Source organism: Peromyscus leucopus, chromosome 4, assembly GCF_004664715.2.
Source record: "Peromyscus leucopus breed LL Stock chromosome 4, UCI_PerLeu_2.1, whole genome shotgun sequence".
NCBI classification, from domain to species: Eukaryota; Metazoa; Chordata; class Mammalia; order Rodentia; family Cricetidae; genus Peromyscus; species Peromyscus leucopus.
Genome location: NC_051066.1, coordinates 69577691 through 69599282, shown reverse-complemented (window position 1 = coordinate 69599282; position 21592 = coordinate 69577691). Strand labels below are relative to the sequence as shown.

General features: G+C 45.2%; 1 protein-coding gene across 1 annotated transcript in view; it reads left to right on the top strand.

Moving 5' to 3' along the window:
* The window catches only part of Ext2 (exostosin glycosyltransferase 2), a 153480-nt gene that overhangs the window by 70344 nt on the left and 61544 nt on the right, over nucleotides 1-21592 (top strand). The window contains 1 exon segment of the mRNA XM_028878997.1: nucleotides 20498-20687. Within this exon segment, the coding sequence (XP_028734830.1) occupies nucleotides 20498-20687 (190 nt within the window).

Below are 21592 nucleotides of genomic sequence, written 5' to 3'. Positions count from 1 at the left end.
GAATATTTAACTGACTCTAGATGAGATTACTCTGAGCCCGGTCTGCAGGGGAGTCTGTCCTCTAGATGCCAGCAAATTTACAATGTCAGACACCCGAGGTGGGAGTAGGTGTGGATGGTGGTCAGTAAATCAAGGATGCTCTGGACTGCTTAAAGGTGTGCTGCTGGCCTCCCGCCTACTCTGTGCATGCTCAGACAGGGGAATGAGAGGTGAAAGCTGTATTTTGGATAGATACAGCTGTCTTCATTTAATATAGAAATGGCTATAGCTGTGGGTGACAGACAGTGAGGGGTGGCCTCCTAGAGCATTCATCACCAGATGCTTTACTAGTCTAATTGATAGGGCGAGGCCAGTTACATGGTGTTCCCCTTTTAGAATCTGGGAGCATTTGCCACAGGGAGCCTGGAGCACTAATTGGAAGTAGCAGGTCTGCCTGGATTAGAGAAAGACTGTGCTTGGGGAAGGACTTGTCTCCAAGCTCAAGCTGGTTAAGTGGCAAATAGGGATGGAGAGAGAGTTCAGACAGTAAAGTGAGGGCCTGAGTACAACCCTCAGCACCCTGTGAAAAAGCCAGGCTTGGTGCTACACAACTGTACTCCCAGAGCTAGGGGTGGATCCCTGGTCTCTACACAAATGTGTGTGTGTGTGTGTGTGTGTGTGTGTGTGTATGCATGTATAGTCCACACATGAACACACACGCACACACACACACACACACACACACACACACACACACACACACGAACAAGCATGCACGCACATGCACACGCACACATGTGCACGAACCAAAAGTTGTTTTTGAAAAGAAATAATGAAGGGGCTGGAGAGATGGCTCGGTTGTTAATAGCACTGGCTACTCTTCCAGAGTCCTGAGTTCATTTCCTAGCACTCATACGGTGGCTCACAACCATCTATAACTAGTCCCATGGGATCTGATGCACTTTTCTGGTGTGCAGATGTACACCCAGACAAAGCACCCAGATACATAAAATGCATATATACATAAACACACACAAACCCATACACACATATACATACGTAATACATAAATGAAAGAAAGAGTGAATGTTTTTATCCTGAACTTTCTTAGCTCGTCCCGGGGCTTCCTATATCTTTTACCTTTTCTGTTTGTCTACCCATTGATCTCTCTCTCTCTTTGCACCCACCTGACAAATGTTATCATCTCCTTCTGCCTCCTTCCTCACTGTCCCTGCATACTACCATTTCTGGGCTGGTCAAGGCAGCCAAGCTTTTCCCCAGACATCACCCTGGACCTCTGATCTCAGATATGCGAGATGCAGAAGGACAGAGACAGAGAGTATTATGTTGCGTCTGGCTTTCTAGCATGTGCTACCAAAGCTGAATCATCTCAATAACATTCTTTTAAAACATCGAAAGTATTATCGTCTTACAATTGTGTATTTCCTCCTTATTTTCTATAATGTGATTTTTTTAATTCCATTATGATTTTATTTACTCTTCAGTTAGACACATTTTTCCCCCAAGTTTTAACCAACAACAATGCCAGGAAAGATTGCCTTCTCTCTGTTTTTTCTTTCTGCGTTTATTAGATATTCTGTCTAGTTTTATGTTAACTTGACCCAAGCTAGAACCATTTTAGAAAAGAAAGTGCCCCACCTTGGCCTGTAGGCAAACCTGTGGTACATTTTCTCGATTGATGATTGATATAGGGGGAGTCCAGCTCTCCGTGGGTGGTGTCATCCCTAGACTGGTGGTCCTCAGAGCTGGCTGAGCAAGCCATGAGGAGCAAGCCAGTCAGCAGCACTCCCCCATGGCCTCTGCACCAGTCCCTGCCTCCAGGTTCCTGCCTGGAGCTCCTGCCCTGACTTCCCTTATGATGGACTACAACTGTAGGCCCCAAGTTTGTTTGCTCTAACTAAGACATCAGACCTGGAACAAGGAAGAGAGAGAGGAATTCTCATCATGTCTATTGATAAAAAATTAGTGAGGAATTTAGGGAGGCTGCTTTAAGTGAGATGGAAAAACAAAAGTTTGTTACAATGAAGTCCAGCTAGAGGGGTGACTTACCTGCCATCAACCCGTCACATAAGGGTTATGTATGTATGTGGAAGCCTCTGTAAGCCTCTGTCCAAATCCAGGTTTTGGAAATGGAAAGTCCAGAGGACTGTCTACACACTGAGATGGTCTGTGAGAGCTCGCAGTTGGTAGGTGCCAACCATGGGCTCAGTTGGGCAAATCTGGGGTACTTGAATACAGACCCCTGCCTGTCTACCCCAAGGTCCAGCTTAAGGTTAGGGTGGGTGCATAGAACTCACACTCTAGTAGGTTCTCAGGCCTTGGATCTAATGTATGCTGCTGACCTAAGGGCCATGCTTTGATGTGGAGTTTGACTTTCTCTCCACACCCTGGCTCACTGACTCGGGAAGGCTCTTCTCTTCTCACCTCTTCCCTCCTTCTGACCTGCAGGGTTTAGATTAGAAGCATCCAGAGGCTGTTCAGGCTCTGTTTGTCTCTGCCATACCTATGGCTAAAGGCTGCTTGCACTCAGCTGTCCAGACAGCTCTTGCTCACAGTGACTGTGCTTGTTCTGCAGCCCAGGAAGGCTGGTCAGACACATGAAGCAGAACTCTCAAGTGGGAAAGACACCAGTTTCACAGTTGTCTGGCTCAACTCAACACCTGCCCTTTAGCTTCTGGGTTGTGGAATGCTCCTCTGGAATTTGAGGGCCTTTTCCCCAAGGAACTTCTTGGCTAATTCTCAGACCCTTTCCTCTTACTGCCTAGTTAAGATAAAAATATGTATGCAATTCAGAAATTTAGTTTGCATTTTAAGTAAAAGTTTTTGAGTTACCTTGTTTTTAGAGGTATATCGTGAATTAGGTAACATTTGCACATGTGGTCTAGCCTGCTACCTTAAATCCTAGACTTTCCTGTGAAGAGCTGCAGGGAAGCCCCAGAAGTCTCAAGTTCAGCAATCAGGAAATAAAGAAAGCTGGGCTTTGGTCTGCAGATAGAAAGATGCAAGACCTAAGGGGTTTGGCTGATTCTGGTCAGACAGAGACAGGCAGGACCAGGCACTGAGCCAGATTTGAATGGAGAGAATATATAAGGAATATGAAAGAACAAACTTGGGGGTGTGGCTGAGATCACAACCCTGTCAATCAAATCTTTTGCAGTGGAAGGACTCTTCCACTGTACAACAGACACGTGTATGGCACCCCCGAGGGAGACACTGGGAGAATCCCCAACCCCTGTTATTGTGGATATGGCCCTGCCTCTCTCTACCCTTTGCTTGAGGTGCACTCTGAGGGCCCCAGCATTCATGAATCAAATCTGGCTGCCTCTTGACATCGCACAGCATGTGGGAAGGCAGTGAGTAGAATAATGTTTTAGAGAATGTGGAAGCTTGCCCTGGCAGCAGATGAATTGAGAACACGCTTACTGCCCTGGCAGCGCTGCCCTATACCAGTGATCAGGTATTAATTAGTACAGTAGACCCCCTGGGCTTCAGGGGATGTGGCCAGGTTCCCTCTAGTTCTGCCTCAGCGATTCCAGAGCATAGTTTTGGTTTAGTTTTTTATTTTTTGTTTTGGTTTGGTTTGATTTGAGACAGAGTTTCTCTGTATAACAGCTCTGGCTGTCCTGGAACTTACTCTATAGACTAGGCTGTCTCCAAACTGACAGAGATATGACTGCCTGTGCCTCTGAGTGCTGTAATTAAAAGTGTGCACCATGGCTGGGTCCCAGAATGTTGTTTTAAGAGTCTCCAAAGTAATATTTGAATAAGATTTTCTCATAACCAGGTCATTATAGTTGTAGATTAGAGAAAAAAGCCACATTCCTTTGGCCAGAGTTTGACACTTGATTTTTATCCCCCCCTTACAATATTTCTTCATTTTATTGTTTAAAAATAGTATTGTTCCACACATTTAAGTGGTCACATAAAAACTGGAGCCTATTCCTGAGGGCAGCTGCTTTCAAGTCTTTCAACTCCTCTGGCTGTCTTCCTGATTCCGTACAAAGTGCTCATAATGGAATTTTTAAATTTCTTACTAAGAAACATCTTTTTCACTTTGTCCACTGTAGCTGGAAGTTTTCCTGTGTCCTGCCTGGTCCCACAACCTCTCAGACCCAATTAAACACACGGAGGCTTGTATTACTTACAAACTGTATGGTCTATGGTAGATCTCTTGCTGGCTAGCTCTTATATTTTAAATTAATCCATTTCTATTAATCTGTGTTTTTTTTCCCACATGCTTTGCACCTTTACCAGTCTGTTGACATGTTGCTTCTCCTTCAGTGGCGGCTGGCGTCTCTCCCAGGCTTCTTTCTGTTTCTCTGTTTGGATTTCCCGCTTGCCTCTAAGCTGCCTTGCCATAGGCCAAATGGCTTTATTTATCAACCAATCAGAGCAACGCATATTCACAGTGTACAGAAGGACATCACCCATTAGTCCACATTGGTGCTTTTTCTCCCATTCTCTGTTTTCCCTGTATGTTTTGTGCTGTGCATCTGACTGGTGGTGGCACCTCATTGCTTTTCGTTAAAATGGTGTTTACCTTATGCATAATTCTGGCTATATACATACGGTTTTCAGCTGAGCCAAGTCATGAATAGTACTTGATTCCCCATTTTCCAGGGAGGTAATAGCTCCTTTTTCTTTCCACTTTACTTGGTTCTACTGCAATGGTTTTCACTAACCACTCTGGTTAAGACAGTAAAATTGGTCTGTGCTGGTAGACTCTAGGCTCCTTTCTTTGGTTTTGTTGGCCTGTCTTGTGCCGCAGTCTGAGTGAATCCTCTGTGGCTCTTTATATAGCTGTTATCCTGATCCTCTGCCATTCTGGAATTCTCTTTCCTCTCTGCATTGTGCGGTTTCCTTTTCTGGTTTCTTCCTTCCAAAGAGCTTCTTAAGGCAGCACCTGAGCGAGAAAGGGAGGTCATGCTCTGTCACCTCGTGTGTCTAGAAATGTGCTTATTTTCTGTGTGATGAGGAGTGGGACTCAGAATTATGGTGGAAAACAGAGTTTTGTTTTTTGTTTTTTGTTTTGTTTTGAGACAGGGTTTCTCTGTATATCCCTGGCTGTCCTGTAACTCATTCTGTAGACCAGGCTGGCTTGGAACTCAGAGATCTGCCTGCCTCTGCCTTCCGAGTACTGGGATTAAAGGCATGCACCACCACCAGCTTTTAATGTTAAGTTTCCCCTCAACTCTTGGCAACTTCTGTGTTCTAAAATTTGAGAATAATGTGCCCTCACATGAGGGTTTTTACTGACAGTGCTGATTCGAGCTCTTTCAATCTGGAAATCCATGCCTTTCAGTACAGCGACATTTTCTCATTTTCTTCCTGTATATTTGGTTACTGTCTTCTGTCTTCTCCTTTCTCTGCAGTGTCTATCACTTGGATGATGAATGTGTAGATTAATCCTGCTTCTTTTCTTGCTGGACCTGGTCTTTCTGTTCTCATTTCTCTGACATTTCCTTCCTTTATCCTTTAACTTTTGATTAAAACAAAACAAAACCATCTCAGTTCTTTTTATTTTAAGGGTACATAAATTTCCATCTCTGAAGAGATTGTGGTTTTATTTCCTTGCATTGTTTCCTTTTATTTCTTTTCTAATTTTTTTTATTTGCTCTTTTGTAATGAAAGCTTTCTTTATATACCTGGCCAGTGGTGGTATCAGCTCTTGTGAGTGAGTCATTGAAAGCTGATTGAAAGCTCTGGGCTTCAATGAGCTTTGCCAGTGATGAGCTGTACTCAGGTTGGGAAGATAGGGACCCAGGCATTTGCACAAATGTTAATAGTTACTTCTCTTGGACTGGTTTATTGCTTTGGAGAATCGTCTTTGTGCACACGGTGAGGGTCGGAGAAGGGATGCACAAGTGTGGGCTCCAAGCATTTGGGAACTGAATAAGGGAAGGAGATGATGGCTCTCCATCTTCATTTTGTAGAAGGTACCTCACCCCGCCTCCTGGTCTTGATGACCCTGAGTCTGGAATCTCTCGGCTTCATTTGCCCCATAGAATAATCTTTCCTTCTACAGAGCCTGGTAATGGGGTTGGCCTGTCTGTGCCTTAGGTTTAAGGGATCTTTGACCAACTTTCTTATTGAATGTCTCCAAGTAGCTCCAGTGTCTGTCTTCTTCTTCTTCTTCTTCTTCTTCTTCTTCTTCTTCTTCTTCTTCTTCTTCTTCTTCTTCTTCTCCTCCTCCTCCTCCTCCTCCTCCTCCTCCTCCTCCTCCTCCTCCTCCTCCTTCTTCTTGTTTGTTTTTCCAGACAGAGTTTCTCTGTGTAGCTTTGCACCTTTCCTGGAACTCACTCTGTAGACCAGGCTGGCCTCAAACTCACAGAGATCCGCCTGCCTCTGCCTCCTGAGTGCTGGGATTAAAGGTGTGCGCCACCACTGCCTGGCTTTTTTTTTTTTTTTTTTTTTTTCAGTGTCTGTCTTCTTGTCATCATCATTGTTAGGAAGCATAGAATTGATCTTTGCTATGTCATTCTTATTGGTCTGACTTTTGTTCGTTGTTTTTGTTTTTTGAGACTTACTGTTGCCCAGGTTGAACATAAATGTTACTCTGTCTCAGACCCATGAACCCTGGGACTATAGGTGTATGCCTTCACACGTCTGGAACCAGCCCAACCATTGAACAGTCCTTGAAGGGAGGAGTGAGGATTAAGAAATAATAGATATGAAAAATATAGATATAGACAAAGAAAAAGACAGAGACACAGGACAGCTTCGGGAGGGCTCTGGGTCGATACCACAGTCGCCTCCAGTTTATTCCTAATGCTCTTTTATACATCAGCAAGGGGAGAGGTGAAAGACCTCCCCCTTTCAAGGTCAAGGTACAAAGTACAAACAAGTATAGACCCTTCCTTAATTTTCAAAACACCTGGTAACCATGCCTTATGGCAAAGCATCTTGTAATTAGACCTTGAAGTATAAGACACCTGGTAACCATGCCTTTGCCAGGGGCAAAACAAACTCAGACTCTCTGACCCTGAGTCAAGATGGAATAAGGTCTCACTATGGAGTCTCTCTGGGCCCCCACGTTCACACTTGGCTAAAAATTTTATTTCTTTCTTTGTTTTTCTGAGGCTGTGGGTTGAACCCAGGCCTTGTGTGTGCTAGGCAAGTACCATGTCCCTGATTTGTATCACTAGCACTTTTTTTTTTAATTTTTGATAGTTCAGAATTGAAGTTTTAAAAAGTAGCAATTTTTTATGTACTCCTTTACCCATATTCCTCCAACGTTAATAATTTATGCCGGTTGCATTTTTCCATGTGTATGTATTCGGGTGTATTCCTGAACCCTCTAGAAGGTGTAAGTATAATGCACCTTTACTCTTGAATATTCCTCAAATAGAATTCCCTCACCATCAGAGTAATACTATATTCCTACTTAGACAGTGTCCATCAGAGCGAAAGGAACCACCATGCACTCACTTCTTTGTCTTGCAGGATGACATTTTTGAATATTTAGAAGAGACCTTGTCCTGTGTATAGTAGGACACACACATACCTTCTTTTGTGAAGCAGCAAGGGAACTTTATTCAAAAGCAAAGCTACACACAGGCCATAGGTAAGCTGCTGCAGACAGGTGCGTGTCTGAATGACAGGGCACTCAGGGGCTCGTAGACATCTTTGGATTTGAAGTATCTGATGCTTTTGCCTGGTTAGATACAAATTATGCGCTTTTGTGAGTAATATCACAAAAGCATGTGTTCTTGTCAGAGGACACAGAGCATCAGTTCGTCCCGTTGTGATGATGGTGGCTTGGATCACAGGTTTCTTCCAGGCTTTTCCCAGGGCTTCATTACTGTTTCCTTTTATATGCATCATATGAGGGAAACAGTGGCTTTTCAAACTGTAAATATCCTTTTATTTCCAAGTTTGCACCCTTAATTTGAGTCCCATGTGGATCCCTGCCAGAGCAGGTGGCCCATGGTTCTGCTTTTGAGGCTGCGTTTTCTCTTTAACCTGAACGTCATGTCACCGGTTATTTGGGAAATTTCCCATCATCTTTTCTATGAATGTTAAATATCTGTAGTTCTCACTAATCACTCCTTCTAGAGTCTTGTTAAATTTGTGTGCAACTTTCTTCCTTCTCCCTTTATCATCTGTTTGTTGGTTTGGTTTTGTTTCTCAGATTTTCCACATTTTCATAGCTCTCATGCTGGAGAATGCTTTCACAGCCATTTTCCTGTTTTCTTCAGCTGTGACTAAGGCATATTTTTATCTACCCATTGTGTTTTAAAATTCAGTGGTTATTGGTAGAAACTCATTATGGTTACTTTAATCAAATCCGTCTTCTTGGCCCTTATGTTTTTATTTTTAAGACAGGGTCTCACGCTCTACCCTAAGCTGACCTTGAACTCTGAACCCATCTGACTCTGTTTAGTTTCTTTTATGTCTTGAAGCATCTGAGACATTTACTTCACAGTCTGCCGCTCCAGTTCTCTGAGTTCCTGTGCAGCCTCCTCTTGTCATTGGTCATTGGACTTTATTTTTTTTTTTGTCTTTGGTTGTATTAGTTCCTTAGTCTTTATAATTTTGGAGTGTGAGTTAGTTTACCTTTGATGAGGTTTTCTGTGTTTCTACTTTGTTACAAATTGGGCTAAGAGGGGACTTGCTTTTCACTCTGTTTTACTTCATTCATTTCTTTATTATTAATATATTGAATGCTTCTTCAGGTACTCTCGAGGCCGCATAGAGATAAATCACTTTCCCGCACCAGCTCCTCAGCTGAAGTATCTGAACTTCACGTAGACTATGCTGAACCCAAACCTGCGTGCAGGCTACCTTTCATTAAACTTTCCCAAACGGAACATCCGTCCCCACCCCAAGCTCAGGTCTAGAAAGAGGAGTGCATGTGTTCTGTTGCTTATGTTCCTGCTCCTCTTCCTTCATTCATCACACAGGCCTAGTGTCTAAGTCTCCCTCCCATGGGTCTTCTCTCCCTCTCTGGCCTCTACGCCACTGAAGCTGAGCATCATTGCATGGAGCCTCTGCCCTTCTGGGTGCCTCTGTGCCCACAGCTCCGGTGCCTTCCACTTCCCTTGAGTTTCTGCTGCTTTGTTCTTGGACCCAGCGGTTTCCCTTTTCCTGCGGCCTCAGCTTCAGATTGAAAAAGAATTTCGTTATATTTCATCCTAGATTTTTATGTGTTTTACAGCAAGAGGATTTTTGAAAAGAAAGACTCCATGTGTTTCAGCTTCCAAAACTTTGTCAGACCCTGATCCATCATTGTCTCCTTCCCTGTCCTTTGCCCTGCGGGTTCATGCCTTCTTTCTTTCCCCCCAAGGAGAAACAGAGGGAAACACAGTAGACAAAACACGCACCTTAGTGGAATTCCAGCGCATAAGAAATGGCTGTGTTGGGGAGGCTACTCCTTCCTTCCACCTTCCCAGCTCTCCCCGTGTGCACTCTTGTCTGCTCACAGCTATACAAAAACTCAGATTTTCTTGCTCATAACTGTGGTGGTGCTTTGAGCTCAGATGTCAGGAGCTGTAATTTAATCGTTCCCAAGAGTGCCTGTGAAATCTTCCCACCTCACAGCCGAGCTCGCTGATAGAGCCAATGGGCTGCAGCACATAAGGCTACACACGGGTTCTTTCAAACTACTGGAACTTTGCAAGCCTGGGATAGTTTTAGGTGAGATTGTCAACTTGCTTACCCTCTCATAAGAAGTGGTGGTTTAGTGGACTCAGTTGCTGTCTTTGGATTGTAAGTGAGCCTTGTTTGTTGGAATTAAGTAAATTATGAGTTTTTTCATGGAGGTCTTTCTTTCAGCTGCTCCGTCAGTCAGGATCCTCATGAAGAGATGGGTCAAGGGGCGATGATTGTGTGTGAAGACTTTGTTTTCAAACTCATCCAAATCTTGTGCAGTATCCCTGTCAAACAGTGGAATTGTTGATTTTGATACATCAAATTGTAAACCAATAAAATCAATGATTGTTATCTTTGCCAATATCTTAAGCAGTCATATCATAGATATATTTAGTGAAATTTATTGCTTGCAGGCTGTTATAACTCATGAATTATTGAAAGTATTAACATCTGGAATCCTCTCTTTGCTCATTCCAAATTCTTTTAATATGGCTTATGTTGAGCTGTTTCACTGGCTTCTGTCCATCCCACTGATGGAGGCCACAGCCAGATGAGGGTTCTTATAAATGATTGCCTTCCTTTCCAAGAAATAGGAAGATGAAATGTCAACTTTTTCCTCTACTACCTGAAAAGCAATCAGTGGCCACCCTTCCTGCTCTTCTTGACAGTAGTTTGGCACTGTAAACGAAGAGTAGGCATCTGGCCAGATGAAAAATTCGGAGCTGTATAGAGAAGAGATTGAAGTGGCCAAGCCTCAGCTAATAGCAGGAATTTTCAAGAGGCGGGCAGGTGGGTTTAACCCCCAAGCCTTCAGTAAGTGCAACCCAGACATTCTGAACTGTGCATTTTAATCCTCCTTTACTGCGTGACGTGACTCACGTGACTCGAGGTGACTGAGGGACTCCCCCTCAGCAACCATTTGATGTCTGTAGGGCTGGGCTTAGGGATGCTAATGGCTGCCTAGGAGTATCAGGGTTAATTCCTGATTACGTATTGGTGCCTGAGCTTTCAAAGAAAACGATGGTTTGGAATCAGACCTGAGTTCAAGAGCATTCACTCGTTTGACCTTGAGTAGGTTTCCTCCCTCTTTGAAATTCATTATCTTTGTGAAGGGGAACCGTGTAGGATGATTCTTAAGTAGGATGATTATGAAAATTAGAGGTATAATTTACAAGGAAGAATCTTTATAAATGGCACAGTACTTTCAAAAGTTGTTACTGTTGTAGCCAGCCACTAATGCCGCTGAGCCTCAGCATTTGTGGGGGATTGGTCCCAGGGTCCCCATGGATACTAAAACCCACTGATGGTCAAGTCCCTAGTGTAACGTGGTGCAATTGCACAAGTCTGTGCACGTTTTCTTATAGACAGATAATCTCTAGATTGCTTTTAATGCTTGATTCAGGGTGAGTGCTTTGAGAACATCAGTTTCCTTTACTGCTCAGGGAATAAGAGAAGGAAAGGAAAATCTCTACTTGTTCTTACACAGTCAGTATTTCTCTCAAGTATTTTCAATCCAGTTTGTCGAATATTGGTATGCAAGGTCCACAGATACAGAGGTCAGGCTATATTGTGCTTTATCATGTGGAAACATGTAACACAAATTGCTGAATGGTCTTTTAATAAAAAAAAAAAAAAAAAACTGGTACCAGATATTGGGGTAAATGCTGAAGGATCAGAGAGACAAAGGAACAAGCCACCTCTTACCTCTAGGCCTCCTCAGCCTGAAAAGCCTCCTCAGCCGAAAGGCTTTAGTTCCGGTCTCCTCACACCTTATATACCTTTCTCCGCCCACCCATATCATTTCCTGTCTGAACTTTCCTAGTGCTGGGATTAAAGGCATGTGACTCCCAAGTATTGGGATTAAAGGTGTGTGCCACCACTGCCTGGCTCTGTTTCTCTCCTAGACTTTGTCAATCTCATGTAGTCCAGGGTGGCTTTGAACTCACAGAGATCCAGACAGTTCTCTGCCTCCTGAGTGATAGGATTAAAGGTGTGTGCACCACTGCCTGGCTTCTATGTTTCATCTAGTGGCTTGTTCTATTCTCTGATCTTCAGGCAAATTTATTAGGGCACATAATAATTTGGAATTGGATGGGACTCTGTAGAGGAAAATTGAAATTTGCAGAGGGATATTCTTTGTATCCAGGTGATTGTCTTATGTATTTTCTGTTGTCTAGTCCTTATACCTCCAACAGCAGTGTTCTGCTCACTCAGTTCTTACAAGTGAAGGAAGTGAAACATATTTATTTCAGGACCTTCCTCCTGGGCTAGGATGTAGTTCAGTGGTAGTGTGCCTACAATGCATGAAACCCTGGGTATGATCCCTAGCACTACACACTCGTCCTCACCAACATCCTTCATATGGCTGTATCATCTCACTTTTCCAGTGAGGAAACAGAGTTCTGAAGAAGTATAGGGCTTATCCTATGTGCAGATTCTCTGCCCATCATTTCAACTGATATAATTACTGGCAAATTCTCATGAGAATTATTTTCAGCTTATGCACACACTTGGCCCTCAAATTAAATAAGGAACATGGTGGCACATGACTAACTTGACCATGTAAATATAGAAAGGTTTCTCCGAGCTGAGTAACTAAGATAATACCAAATAAGTATTATGGATCAGTTTTAACCTGTTGCTGAGCTGGCATGAAAGGAAGCTGAGCCCCCAAATAAACCAGCCTTGGTGCCCTGAGAGGTACATATCAACTGTTCACTATGGAAATCTATGTTATTTGGTGATTGGAAGAGTCAACCTGATCACTGTGTGAAATGGGGGATGGAGACAGTGTTTGTCACCTGTGATTCCCCCTACATCAAGACGTGGAGAGCTGTGTTTTGGTGACATGAAGAAGTGACCTGCCTAGACTGGCCCAGTACTGAGAGCTGCGCTCACAAACCACCCCACCCCATGTGGGCTGTGGGCCAGATTCACATCATGAGGCTAGTCCAAATAAGCTTCTGCGGGGAACCGGAGAGAGCATGCTGGTGACACTCAGACCCTGTCTTGAGGAATTTATCCTCAGTCTGGGTCTCAATCCTTTCAGTAAAATTCTAGTAGCTCACCATCAGAAACCACAAACTCCTGACGCCTGAGTGAGAGAAGCAGAAACTGAGCTGTTGAGACTTCCAGTTTAGACTAGAGAATTAGATCCAAAGAAGTGGATGGAACGTAACTCCGAGAGACAGGTGAAACTGTGAAGTGCTGTGGAGAGCAGAGGTAGACAGCCGACAGTTGGAGCCGCAGGAGAAGAGAAGTAGGAGGCGTTAGAAAAGATGAGGATTGAGAGTTTGCAGGACTGTTATATGATGCCAGGCCTCAGACCCAAAAGACCAACAAACCACAGGCAGATTATCCAAATAAAGATGGGTAGGAGGCCATTGAGAGCCCAGTCTCCAAAGAAGAAGATCTCATACATCTAGACGACAAAAAAAAAAAAAAAAAAAAAATGTTTGAATTTGCCCTTGTCACTGTGGCTCTCAATGTTTTCAGACATAGAAAGGGAGGCACATGTGGCCAGATGTCAGAAAGAAATGCCTGGAAAGGGCAGACTGGCAGCCACGGTCGTCAGAGCCGACAATTGTCTTAGTCCTCTGGCCTTTGATCTTTATCTTCCATGTATCTGCCTCGTGTGACATCAGTGAAATTTGGCCCTTGGCATTATTCTTGTTTTCCAGAACAAGCAGTTATTATTTGGGAGGCAGTAGGTTGACTCCAGACTTGTCTTCAAATCCTTCCTCTATGAACTAAGAAATCTTGCTTGAAGATAGACTTGGGCCCATCAGCACACTCTGGAAGAGAGCTGTGGGTAGTCAGGGCTCTAGAGGTTTAATGGTTAAGGCAGCATGGGCCACGTTACTGATTGCCCCTTTCATATCTCCCAGTAACCATTAACATAAATATCATCTCACCATTTCAGACAGGGGACACCACCCTTGTGCGAGCGAGCGAGTAACGTGATGCAAGCTCTTAACCCTCTCAGTGTTTCCTTTGCTTCGGAGGCCTTGGCCCACATCCACCCATAGTCTCTTTGAACCTGGGTGAGGCAGGAAAGGGTTAACTCCTGTCAGTGTTGCCCTTTGACCACTGCAGGATAAGAGGCATGATGAAATACTTTTCAAAGTCTTCTGTGGAAACACATCATGCATAATTGGAGCAAAAAAGAATAAATCAAAGCTTTCTCCCCCCGCCCCTTTAGTCTGGTAATTCATAATTGAAACCACATTGAGGTAAGGGTTGATAACTTCAAAACAACCAACAAGACTGCCCTTTCTATCAAGGTAGGAATAGGTAAGGCTGCTCATTACAGGGGCTCCAGGCTTCTGTGTAACAGCCGGCCGGTCCTCTCTTCCTCTCTTCACTGACGTCTCACTTTTCACTCAGGAAAATACTCCTGTTTACATCAAATATTGGCTGACTCAAATATCTGTCCAGGTCTCTTGTTTCTGCATGAAGTTATACAGAGGGATGTAAAGCATCTCTGACATGGTGAGCAATGGGAATTGGGTTTCCAGTGGTCCTTGGCTTCTCCTCTGCTAGTATTGGGATTGATCAGATTAATGGAGGCCTGTAATTGGTCATGAAATATGGCTTTCTCCCTCCTGATTCTTCCAGTCCCCAAGTGAACCCAGCAAGAGCATTTCAGAATGGCTGGCAAAGGCCATTTTGTTTCTGCACAGTAACCATGATCAAGATGGCTTTCGGCTACCATAATCTTTGAGTCTAAGAACCCCAGGACAGGGCTGCCGAGGGACTGGGACAGCTTCCTCCATGTGCAAGCTAGTCACCTGAGTTTGAGTCTTTTGAAGGAGAAACCATTTGATTGCTCTTGACTTTAATAACCTCAGTCTCCCTTGGCCTCCCTTGCAAGGCATCCTGAAACCTGAGTCTATTAGGAAGGAGCCTAAAGCCTTCCACTGAAATGAAGGCAAGCACTTCCCTCTGGCTGACACTGAGACTGGACAGTCAGCATGGCTATCATAGTCTACTTTAGTGTGGCTTCAGCTTAGTCATGGGAGTTTCTTTGTGGAACTTGCATAGCAAATATCCATTGTAGGGGTGAGACAAGCAGAGTGGAAGGATGGGTGAGAGAAGAGCCAGGCATTTTGGCCAAAGCCAGCGCTTTGTTAAAATAACACCTTCTTCTTCATCCATCTCCTAATATGTCTGAGTGAGCAGTTTCTTGTGATATTATAGGTTTGGAAATTGCCTTGGTGCCTACCGTCCTAAGTCAGGATGGCTTTGCCTTCTTTCCTGTCCCCACTGCTGGGCACATCTTGCCATAGTGGAGACTTAATCAGCCACTAGGGTTAATTGCCAGCATTGTTTGCTCTTTCCTGGCAGAAGCCAGAGTCTTGAGTAAATTATGGAGGTTTAAATTTGCCTGATTTCCTGCAGAAAGTGGGGTCAAGAGGTCCCAGACTGTAGACACTCTCTGTGACCAGCCAGCAGGGGTCGGTCCTGAAAGGTATTTCAGAGGTGACTAAATGCCGTTTTTTGAAATGTCCCTCTCCAGTGGGATATTTCTCTGGGCTTGGTTTGTTGACCTTACCCCAGTAGCACAGAGCTGCTGTGAAGGCATGAGCCCCAATTAAAAGGTGCCTTTTCTCCACCCTGCTGCTGAGCTCCACAGCCAAATGGGGTTATGTTTAAGGAGGGGATGGCGCTTGGTGCAGAAGCCTATAGCTTGCCCCGGTTCCCTACCTGTGAACTTTAGAGGTAGCCATGTTCAGTCATCAGGAAAACACCACTCAGGAGAAGAAAGCCCCAAAAGAAGCATTAAATAAGGCAGTTGTAGGACTGAAAGGCCTGTCATAAGAAGCTTCTCCTTCTCACTCTGTGCCTTCAGCTGATCTGATCTCCCCCTTCACACATCACCCTGCAGGACCCTGGGTCCTCCCTGTCTCCTGAACTCTCGGCACAAGCTCTGCAGTTGGATCCTCCCCTGCCTGTCCCTCCTGCAGCCTGCCTCCCCAGGGGAAGGGGGTGTGGTTGGATCTCTGCTTGCTGAGGTGGAAGCCTGTTTGGTACCCTGTGATCCTGCCTGCTGTGATTTATCACTCCACCCTGCTGTCTTTCCCACCGAGTGAGGAATGTGTTCATCTTTGCATCTTGAACACTGATCTAGGCTTGAAGAATATGATTAGGAAATGTAGACATAAGGAATTTGTTCCTGAAGCAACACTGGTAGGAATAGTTTCTGCATTGCCAACTCACTGTTAGCAGACAAAAACACACAGTGGGAGGATCAGTGTATGTTTCATGTTTGCTTTAAACTAATAGCCATGTATTCTGTCTTAAGTGTTGGCATACACAATCTCATTTAAATATCATTCCGCAGGGAAATAGGTACTGTCACAGTCCCATTCTTAAGGATGAGGAAACAGCTGCTGACAGAAATATGTTTTATGTCATAACACTAATCAATGCCAAGGCTTCTGCTTCATTTAAATATTACAATAAAATCCTATTCTGAACATGGTGAGATTCTTGGAAAGTACTTCTAAGATGAATTAATCAAGTCAGAAACTATTTTAAAACCTGGTCTTCCTGTCTCTGCATAGAGGACAAATGGAGTTGGGCCTGGGTCATCGGCTCTGAATCTTCTGTTCTCCAGCTTTTTTAATAGCACCAGACACTGTCACAGACACTGGATCTCCTGCCCTCACAGAGCCTTCGGTGTGGTTAAAACAGAGGCTCAGAAGGGAAAGAACAAATCATGGAAATAAAAATAGTATATTTGGAGGAGTAGCCGGGGTAGAATTCAGGCAAAGCAGGACATTGGGGAATGCTGGGGATGCTGGAGAGGAGGGGTGATTTCACATAGATTCAGTGCTGAGAGAGACCTGAGGTTGCTTAGACTGCCCCTCTTTGGAGACATGTAAAGAACAGCTCTGTAAGATCAGCAATTGACTTCACCTCCCCAGGGTCTGTGGATGCCCAGGACTGTATGCCCCTCTTTTGTGCCAAGTACTACCTCCTAGAAAGGTAACAGCAATGTCATGAGGACTTAATAGAGAAACTGAGGCACAGAAGACATGAAATACTTTGCCCAAGTTGCACAGCTCTTAGGAAAGAGAAAGCCTAGGCAGGTTGAGGCCTTCGGAGTACCAGACTCACTCCAAATGCGCTGACTCACCCTGGGAGTCACTGAGTGAGCCCTGGCCATGTGTCCACAGTGAAGTGGTGTCTGTCTCTGATGGATCTGGAGCTCACATGTGCCTCCTTGCTCATCTCAGTCTCCGGAGTTCCAGGAAAGGGCTGGCGAGATTTCAGTCCGCTAAGCTCCTTTCCATCTGCCCCCCATGTGCTGCCTCGCCGGTGCTCCAGCCCTGTTTGGGATACAGGCCAGCAGTATGGGAAATGGTAGTTCTTCCCAGCAAACTGCCCCTTTCCTCCTTCCCTTCCGTGACCACCATGTCCTAAAGACACCTGGGACGAAACCTGTCACCTCACCAGAGAGGGCTCCTTTTCCTGGCAGCACCTTGAAATCAGAGCCAGGTGCCCTCAGGGAGCCTGGGTTTAGTCCAGGGCACCTACCCTCTGAAGCTGGCTTTGCATGTCTCTGGGCCTCCTTCTCTCCATGCTGTGCAGGCGTCCAAGTGCGTTGGCATTCTCCTCCCTCCTCCCACAACACAGACCTTGTTTTGTGGTTCTAATCGTTTTTCCTTCTGCGTCTGTGGCATATTTACCTTTGTAAATTTATGTGACCACTTTGTCTCAGGGTTATATGTGTGGTGTGTTTTTTGTATGTACTTTCTGCACTCAAGGTTCTTGGGGAGAGAGTCTCATTTATTGGCCCAGAATTGATAACAGGGATCAAGAATTTTCAGGACTTCTGTCTTAGTGAGGGGGTAGATATATAGCAAACGCTGGCATCCCTTTCCCCTCCACTTCCTAAAGTCCTACCCAGCTGAGTGTGTTTGTAGAAAGTGGGAGGGGCTGGTGTTCCAGAGTCAAGATACCTGGGCTGTTTAGGTTCCATCACTGACAGGTTAGCTCTTGAACACAATTTGTGGTCTCTAGCCCTGAACATCCATTACCTGTGATGAGGACAACCCTGTCTTGGTGTTTCGAGTTTCAAATGAGCTAAGGGATGTGAAGCCCTGTGCATGGCACTTAGGTGCTGCTCAGTGAGTCTTGCCTAGTTCTGCACATTAGGTGGTCTTGCATGCTTCTTTTGAAGAGCACCACCCCCTTTTTCTTCTCCATTTCAAACTGTGTTTTTCAAGTGGACCTTAAGGCTTATAATTTCTGGGCATATGAGTAGGGATGGTAATGTCAGAGAATACCTGAATGGTCCTGCAGGAGTACCTGTGACTTAAGAATAAGGCCACCTGCTAACTTTTCAGTTCCATAGAAGTCAGGACAAGATGAAGGATGAGACTTGAGAGGCAGAGGTGTAGCAAGATTCTAGAGTTTGGATTCTTAACATCAGCCACTGTCCTCAGACTGCAGCTCAGAGTCAGTATGATGTCATGGCTCTCTCAGCTGTGAAGTCTAATCATGGCCATCTCTGGCTATATAGGCTTTAATATCCTGGTCATATTAGGGCTGCAGGAATCCCATTCAGACTCTCTGAGTCCCCGTCCCATGTGTACTCCATGTGTTTGTGTACATTTCCTAGCCCGCACTGTCACATCTGGCAGACAGCTGTTATCACATGTGGTGATGGGTGTCCATCAGTGGCATAGATGAGATTGATAGGGCACCTTGGGAATCCAGAGTCTAAGGGCGGTAGGGAAGTTTAGGGCAGCCAGCATGGCAGATGGGACTTTCCACATTCTCCTCCCAATGGAAACTGCTGTTCTGGGCTGTTAACATGCTAACATACGATTGTGGGTCTAGTTAACAGCACTGATTGTATACTTACAAGTCACTTAGGTGGGAAATGTTGCATGTTTTATCATAGTTTGTTTTTAATAATGTAATATACAAGAACCATTGTATTCTGTGTATGTGTGTGCACATAGGGGTGAGAAGGAGAATGGGGTGCACATACCTATTTTCAAATACAGAAGCCAGATGAGGATGTCAGAGGTGTGTGTGTGTGTGTGTGTGTGTGTGTGTGTGTGTGTGTGTGTGTCTTTATCTCCACTCTGTCTTATGGCCCTGGGACAGGGTGTCTCACTGAGCCAGGGCTCTCCTTTTTAGCTGTCCTAGATAGCTGGCAAGCCCCAGGGGTCCTTCAGTCTCAGTTCCCCACAGCACTGAGCCTACAGGTGCGCGTGCGTGTGCCCAGCTTTTTCGTGTAGATTCCAGGGATGTCCTCATGCCTGCTCAGCATCTTACCTACAGAGCCATCTCCATAGGCCTTGCTGTATTCTTGAAATGGGTGGGATGTAGAGAACATGGATTCTTTCCAAGGAAGCTCTGAAAATGTATAAGATCGTTTTAATAATAGTTTCTTATCTGTCATTAGCAGAACAGAATCCTCACTTCTGTTGTTCTATTTAAACTATTGAACATTCTAATGGTAGGAAAAAGATTGTATTTTATTACCTTTTCCTCTTACATTCAAAACTCTATTTTGACCAAATTTCTAATTTACGGAGAGATTTTATGACTTGTGTAGTGAATTCCTGTTCAGAACTCTTCACCTTTGCCGAGAGTGGCCCTGCTTCCTCCGTGCAGAAATGGTGCTTGCTTCATTGTTTTGCTGTTTTGTTTCTTTCTCTCTCTATTTTATATGTCCCTGTGTTTGTTCTTTCTTGGTCCATTGCAGTCTGAATGCAGAGCTTTTGCCTCTCCCATCATGTACTGAGACCATGCTTAATTTCTTTGATAGATTCATTTTTTCATATTATGTGGTTTGGAGTTTTTATCCCCCCCCCACAGCCTATTAAATGGATGTTGGACCACCCTGCTTTTTTCTTTTTTTTCTTCTTTTCTGTCTTATTTTTCCTTTTTTTTTTTTTTACTAGCTTGGAATATTTTACCATCTTTTAGCTTAGAAATCTCACCCTTACACACACACACACACAAATCTCTCGTGGTTTTTAATATCCAAGAGTTCTTTCCCATGTTTGATAGATATTTTAAAATAAAAGTCGCCGTTTCATGGGTAAAAGCTCTTCTCTCCCTGGGGATATCATTTGTTGTCTTAACTTGGTTCTGTGCATCCATTGTCTGTCTGCGCTGAGCTTTGTCTACTCCTTCGGTCTGTGCCACTGCTGCTGAAGAAGTTCTTGAGCTGTCTGTGATTCTAGAATCTGTTCGTGATGAAGAGGGAGCCGCTAAAAGCTGATCAGAAGGTCTTTGTGGACCGAGTACTGCCTGAGGGCTTCCCTGGGAGCTGGAGGTGCCAAGCCAGCCAGCCACATGGCTGGGGACAGAGCAGGGAAGGCAGCCGCAGGGCTCCTCGCTGACAATGGAGTTTTATACTGAGTTTGCCACCCATGCCTGTGTGCCTGTCTGGAGATCCCGTCCATTTCCACCGAGAATCAACCTGGCCGAATGGGCGAAGGTGGGGGGGTTGTGACCTGGAGTCCGACTTCCTGACGCAGCTTTTTAACCACCCTGGCTTTCAGCACCTCTACACAGAGTTCGAGTCCTGAGCGCTAGGCTTCCCCTCACAAGCATACCCCTGGCTGGTACAGGTGGGCATCCCCACCCCGCCTTGTGGCCTGCTCCAGTCCGCTCAGCCTTTCAGCTCTTCTTCCAGCTCCCTGCCGTTATAGAGTCATATTCTTTTCTAGTCGTCAACTGCCACCTCAGTGGCTTGGGGAGGGTACGGGGGTAGATGTGTGCTTTAAGTCTGCTGTGTGGACATGTCTTCTCAGCTCAGGTGTTCTGTGTGTTTCAGTGACGTCAGACGGTGTGGAGGGGACGCTTGGAACAGTGGCTTAGCTCTTACTAGTATTGCCGTAGCTTCTCTGATCCACACCTTCCTGTCCTCTTGCAGAAGTGGACTAGTGTGAGCAACCCTCTCTTCCTCCCGCTGATCCCACCACAGTCACAAGGCTTCACCGCCATCGTCCTCACCTACGACCGTGTGGAGAGCCTCTTCCGGGTCATCACCGAGGTGTCCAAGGTGCCCAGTCTGTCCAAGCTGCTGGTGGTCTGGAACAATCAGAATAAAAATCCCCCAGAAGGTAAGAAGAATGAAGAGGTACCGTGCTTGGGAAAGGCAGGCCCATTTAGGGCTTCCCCGCACCCTTTAGCCGCACTGGCTTTGGGTGGATACATGCTCCTGTCCTCTGCCAACAACACTGCCAGGCTCAGGCAACCTGACCCTGCTCTTCTGAGGCATTTCATCGCAGTATTCTAGGGTGGCCCAGTGAACTCGGCGCCCTGGCATGCTCTGAGCCACAAGTGTTAGATAGCTTAGGAGTCAAGGGGATCAAAGGCTGTCCGCCTTGGGAAAACAGGCCTTAGCTTCCCTCTGCCATCCCAGCCGATTTGTTTACATGAAAACTCAGTTTAAAGGGCATTAGTTTTCTGCTCCCTTATCTCTGTTCTGATATTGAGTCCTCCTTCAAGAAAACAAAACAAAACAGAAAGATAGCTCCTGTTCTGGTTGGGAGGTCAGCTGCCCAGCCCTTGGAGCCTTGCAGCCCAAAGTGGATTCTCACAGGAACTGGCCAGTTGTGCGTCACTTTGTCCCCTGCCTTGGCCATCCCTGTCGTCTGCTGCAGCAGCTCGGGTTGAGGCCTGTTTGATTAATTGGATTTGTTTTTAATTCGGGACGCACAGGAGTTCTTCCCACCTGCATTTAGCCTCTCATTCAGCCTGTCTGTTCCTGACCCTAATCCCAGGACTTCAAAGCTCCTGCCATTTAGAGCCTATTAAAGCCAGGAAGTTTCTGATGGATTAGAGCAAGGAATGAGTTTGAAGTTTGTAATGTGCACCACTGTCACCGATAAGGTCTAGTTTATTGCCTGACAGTAGTATCTGTGCTTTTTATGGCCAGTCCCTTTAACTGCTTACACTGAAGTCACGATGGCTAGCCCTGGAAACCACCAGTAGTAGATAGAGAGTCCGGGCTGGGAGACAGCCT